At 49.2% G+C, this 6,320-nt stretch overlaps 1 protein-coding gene across 1 annotated transcript; it reads right to left on the bottom strand.

Moving 5' to 3' along the window:
- Positions 1-372: 372 nt before the first annotated feature.
- Positions 373-5,700, bottom strand: LOC124030426 (testican-3-like). Its single transcript, XM_046341774.1, has 3 exons — positions 4,943-5,700; positions 4,358-4,495; positions 373-1,257 (listed from the first exon to the last, which is right to left on the bottom strand). Exons 1-3 carry the CDS (start codon positions 5,052-5,054, stop codon positions 1,097-1,099), a joined length of 411 nt encoding a protein of 136 aa, XP_046197730.1. The 5' UTR covers positions 5,055-5,700; the 3' UTR covers positions 373-1,096.
- Positions 5,701-6,320: the final 620 nt, after the last annotated feature.

Consider the following 6,320-nt stretch of genomic DNA (forward strand, 5'->3'; position numbering starts at 1 on the left):
ACTACATAGAGACGAGAGGGCCATTTGGGACTCGTGTTTAATCACTACCTAATGTCTAATCAGTTTCTGTTTCTATTGGAAAACAATAGACATTAGAATACAGTAACATTCTCTCCATCATCACTGGGACACAGGTAACGATAGAGAGGAGAAGAGAAGATAAGAGAGAGAGAAGAGAGGAGAGGGAGAGGAGGAGAGGAGAGGAGAGAGAGAGAGAAGAGAAGAGGAGAGGGAGGAGAGGAGAGGAGAGGAGAGGAGAGGGAGAGAGAGAGGAGAGGAGAGGAGAGGAGAGGAGAGGAGAGAGGAGAGGAGAGGGAGAGGAGAGAGGAGAGGAAGGAAGGGAGGGAGGAAGAGAGAGGCGAGGAGATAGGAGGGAGGAGAGGAAGAGAGGAGAGGAAGAGAGGAGATAGGCGGGAGGAGAGGAAGAGAGGAGATAGGAGGGAGGAGAGGAAGAGAGGAGAGGAGATAGGAGGGAGGAGAGGAAGAGAGGAGAGGACACACTGATTGTCCAATAAGGAAAGGCCTCATTGCACATGTGACTACATCCACAGCTTGTGATTGGACGGCAGAGGAAGTGAAAACATAAACAACCGTTTACCAGCGATGAAAGGTGGGCTAGTTATTATGACATCATACACAGCAAGGTCACTTCCTGGTTACGGGACAACACCAACAACAGAATTCTAATCTGCCAAGACGGCTATGCTGTGATTTTCCTGATGAAGAAACACCACAGAGGGCAGAAACCCATAAATCACAATTCCGTTGTTGTTGTCATTTTTTTGTTGTTGTTGATGCCGTCTGTTATTTACAGGAAGCCCCCCACACTTTGTACGATGGTGTCAAATTGCAGAGTCCACCTTTAAATTAGGAATAGACAACAAACACAGTGTGGGCCATCCTAAATGGTGCCCTGTACACTATGTAGTGAACTGCCTTCCACCCAATGGGCCCTGGGGAACTGACTAGGGTATAGTGTGACATTTGAGACACAGGAGAGAGAGAGAGAAATGTCTTTAGTCTGTTAGCGGTGACGAGGTCGCCTAGCAACTATTCTTGCTGCTGAAGTCCCCTGGCAAAGTGCAGAGTGACGGAGTTACGACAGATATCTTTCCTCTCCGTCATAGTCGTCTTCGTCATCTTCGTCATCGATCTGATCGCTCAGGACGAAGGCATCATCTTCATCATCGTCATAGTCGTCGTCGGAGAAGAGAGAGTCTCCGCTGCCCTGGTCTCCAGATGATTCCAACACCACCCCTACAGAACACAAGAACCAGGAAGGAACTCAGGTTAAACACCACCCTACAGAACACAGGAACCAGGAAGGAACTACTGTTAAATACCACCCTACAGAACACAGGAACCAGGAAGGAACTACTGTTAAACACCACCCTACCGAACACAGGAACCAGGAAGGAACTACTGTTAAACACCACCCTACAGAACACAGGAACCAGGAAGGAACTACTGTTAAATACCACCCTACAGAACACAGGAACCAGGAAGGAACTACTGTTAAACACCACCCTACAGAACACAGGAACCAGGAAGGAACTACTGTTAAACACCACCCTACAGAACACAGGAACCAGGAAGGAACTACTGTTAAACAGCACCCTACAGAACACAGGAACCAGGAAGGAACTCAGGTTAAACACCACCCTACAGAACACAGGAACCAGGAAGGAACTACTGTTAAACAGCACCCTACAGAACACAGGAACCAGGAAGGAACTACTGTTAAACACCACCCTACAGAACACAGGAACCAGGAAGGAACTACTGTTAAACACCACCCTACAGAACACAGGAACCAGGAAGGAACTACTGTTAAACAGCACCCTACAGAACACAGGAACCAGGAAGGAACTCAGGTTAAACACCACCCTACAGAACACAGGAACCAGGAAGGAACTACTGTTAAACAGCACCCTACAGAACACAGGAACCAGGAAGGAACTCAGGTTAAACACCACCCTACAGAACACAGGAACCAGGAAGGAACTACTGTTAAACACCACCCTACCGAACACAGGAACCAGGAAGGAACTACTGTTAAACACCACCCTACAGAACACAGGAACCAGGAAGGAACTACTGTTAAATACCACCCTACAGAACACAGGAACCAGGAAGGAACTACTGTTAAACACCACCCTACAGAACACAGGAACCAGGAAGGAACTACTGTTAAACACCACCCTACAGAACACAGGAACCAGGAAGGAACTACTGTTAAACAGCACCCTACAGAACACAGGAACCAGGAAGGAACTCAGGTTAAACACCACCCTACAGAACACAGGAACCAGGAAGGAACTACTGTTAAACAGCACCCTACAGAACACAGGAACCAGGAAGGAACTACTGTTAAACACCACCCTACAGAACACAGGAACCAGGAAGGAACTACTGTTAAACACCACCCTACAGAACACAGGAACCAGGAAGGAACTACTGTTAAACAGCACCCTACAGAACACAGGAACCAGGAAGGAACTCAGGTTAAACACCACCCTACAGAACACAGGAACCAGGAAGGAACTACTGTTAAACACCACCCTACAGAACACAGGAACCAGGAAGGAACTACAGGAAGGAACTACTGTTAAACACCACCCTACAGAACACAGGAACCAGGAAGGAACTACTGTTAAACACCACCCTACAGAACACAGGAACCAGGAAGGAACTACAGGTTAAACACCACCCTACAGAACACAGGAACCAGGAAGGAACTACTGTTAAACACCACCCTACAGAACACAGGAACCAGGAAGGAACTACTGTTAAACACCACCCTACAGAACACAGGAACCAGGAAGGAACTACAGGTTAAACACCACCCTACAGAACACAGGAACCAGGGAACTCAGGTTAAACACCACCCTACAGAACACAGGAACCAGGAAGGAACTACTGTTAAACACCACCCTACAGAACACAGGAACCAGGAAGGAACTACTGTTAAACACCACCCTACAGAACACAGGAACCAGGAAGGAACAGTTAAACACCACCCTACAGAACACAGGAACCAGGAAGGAACTACTGTTAAACACCACCCTACAGAACACAGGAACCAGGAAGGAACTCAGGTTAAACACCACCCTACAGAACACAGGAACCAGGAAGGAACTACTGTTAAACAGCACCCTACAGAACACAGGAACCAGGAAGGAACTACTGTTAAACACCACCCTACAGAACACAGGAACCAGGAAGGAACTACTGTTAAACACCACCCTACAGAACACAGGAACCAGGAAGGAACTACTGTTAAACAGCACCCTACAGAACACAGGAACCAGGAAGGAACTCAGGTTAAACACCACCCTACAGAACACAGGAACCAGGAAGGAACTACTGTTAAACAGCACCCTACAGAACACAGGAACCAGGAAGGAACTCAGGTTAAACACCACCCTACAGAACACAGGAACCAGGAAGGAACTACTGTTAAACACCACCCTACAGAACACAGGAACCAGGAAGGAACTCAGGTTAAACACCACCCTACAGAACACAGGAACCAGGAAGGAACTACTGTTAAACACCACCCCTACAGAACACAGGAACCAGGAAGGAACTACTGTTAAACACCACCCCTACAGAACACAGGAACCAGGAAGGAACTCAGGTTAAACACCACCCTACAGAACACAGGAACCAGGAAGGAACTACTGTTAAACACCACCCTACAGAACACAGGAACCAGGAAGGAACTACTGTTAAACACCACCCTACAGAACACAGGAACCAGGAAGGAACTACTGTTAAACACCACCCTACAGAACACAGGAACCAGGAAGGAACTACTGTTAAACACCACCCTACAGAACACAGGAACCAGAAAGGAACTCAGGTTAAACACCACCCCTACAGAACACAGGAACCAGGAAGGAACTCAGGTTAAACACCACCCCTACAGAACACAGGAACCAGGAAGGAACTACTGTTAAACACCACCCTACAGAACACAGGAACCAGGAAGGAACTCAGGTTAAACACCACCCTACAGAACACAGGAACCAGGAAGGAACTCAGGTTAAACACCACCCTACAGAACACAGGAACCAGTTCTGTCCTTGAGCTGTTCTTGTTTTTTAATATTCTGTTTTATGTTTCATGTTTTCCTAATCACATACAAAAATAACCTAAATCAGGTGGTCAGTCGGTCAGCCAACCGCTAAGTCAGTCAGTCAGTCAGTCAGTCAGTCAGTCAGTCAGTCAGTCAGCCAACCACAAAGTCAGTCAGTCAGTCAATCAATCAACTTACCATCAACTTTTTTATCGGCATCAAACCAATTAGTTAGTTGGAAATGATTTCCCCCCAGAATGATTAGTGCGGACCTACCACAGTCTGCTGCTCCGTGGGTCCGTGACCCTGCGACCTCGTTGCCATAGCGATCGACACACCAGCACTGTCCGCTGCTGCCGTGGCACTGGTGGGACCGGTAGTAGCCCTCTGCGTCACACACTGGCAGGTACTGACCTAGAGGTCAGGGTTTTAGAGGTCAAAGGTTATAGAGGTCAGGGGTCATAGAGGTCAGGGGTTTAGACGTCCAAAGGTTATAGAGGTCAGCGGTCAAGGGTCGTAGAGGTCAGGGGTTTAGACGTCAAGGTTATTAGGGTCAGGGGTCGTAGAGGTCAGGGGTTTAGACGTCCAAAGGTTATAGGGGTCAGGGGTCGTAGAGGTCAGGGGTTTAGACGTCAAAGGTTATAGAGGTCAGGGGTCAGGGTCGTAGAGGTCAGGGGTTTAGACGTCAAAGGTTATAGGTAGGGGTCAGGGGTCGTAGAGGTCAGGGGTTTAGGCGTCCAAAGGTTATAGAGGTCGGGGGTCAGGGGTCGTAGAGGTCAGGGGTTTAGACGTCAAAGGTTATAGAGGTCAGGGGTCATAGAGAGAGAGAGAGAGAGGTTAGTGTGTACGTTGGAGACTCACCCGGTAGCTTCTCCGCAGCCTGTTTCTTGTTAATACTGGTCAGTTCAGACCAACAGGGGGAGTCTGGAGAGGAGAGACAGAACACACCAGGGGTGTATTCATTCGTGTACATCGTAGCACAACGGTTTTGCAGCAGAAAACAAAAACAAGTGTTTCTTATTGGACAAGATCAAGATAATTTGGTTCCAAATCATGAATGACCAGAAACACTGTTGATGAAATGTTCTTGTGTTTTTATAACGTGTTACATTTCTGAGATCATTTCTTTCACTATGAGTCAAGTTTATAAAATGTCTGTACGCTCCCATGAATAAAGTTGTGTTGGTCAGCAATAAGCATGTTAGGGTTAGCCAGCCAGCACACTGAAAGACTACAACCCCAGCCATCCAGCCAGCACACTGAAAGACTACAACCCCAGCCAGCCAGCCAGCACACTGAAAGACTACAACCCCAGCCATCCAGCCAGCACACTGAAAGACTACAACCCAGGCCAGCCAGCCAGCACACTGAAAGACTACAACCCCCCAGCCAGCCAGCACACTGAAAGACTACAACCCAGGCCAGCCAGCCAGCACTGAAAGACTACAACCCCAGCCAGCCAGCACACTGAAAGACTACAACCCCAGGCCAGCCAGCACACTGACAGACTACAACCCCAGCCAGCCAGCCAGCACACTGAAAGACTACAACCCCAGCCAGCCAGCCAGCACACTGAAAGACTACAACCCAGGCCAGCCAGCCAGCACACTGAAAGACTACAACCCAGGCCAGCCAGCCAGCACACTGAAAGACTACAACCCAGGCCAGCCAGCCAGCACACTGAAAGACTACAACCCAGGCCAGCCAGCCAGCACACTGAAAGACTACAACCCCAGCCAGCCAGCACACTGAAAGACTACAACCCCAGCCAGCCAGCCAGCACACTGAAAGACTACAACCCAGGCCAGCCAGCCAGCACACTGAAAGACTACAACCCCAGCCAGCCAGCACACTGAAAGACTACAACCCCAGCCAGCCAGCCAGCACACTGAAAGACTACAACCCCAGCCAGCCAGCCAGCACACTGAAAGACTACAACCCAGCCAGCCAGCACACTGAAAGACTACAACCAGGCCAGCCAGCCAGCACACTGAAACACTACAACACCCAGCCAGCCAGCCAGCACACTGAAAGACTACAACCCCAGCCAGCACACTGAAAGACTACAACCCCAGCCAGCCAGCACACTGAAAGACTACAACCCCAGCCAGCACACTGAAAGACTACAACCCCAGCCAGCCAGCCAGCACACTGAAAGACTACAACCCCAGCCAGCCAGCCAGCACACTGAAAGACTACAACCCAGGCCAGCCAGCCAGCACACTGAAAGACTACAACC

This window comes from Oncorhynchus gorbuscha, unplaced genomic scaffold (assembly GCF_021184085.1).
Source record: "Oncorhynchus gorbuscha isolate QuinsamMale2020 ecotype Even-year unplaced genomic scaffold, OgorEven_v1.0 Un_scaffold_11484, whole genome shotgun sequence".
NCBI lineage: Eukaryota > Metazoa > Chordata > Actinopteri > Salmoniformes > Salmonidae > Oncorhynchus > Oncorhynchus gorbuscha.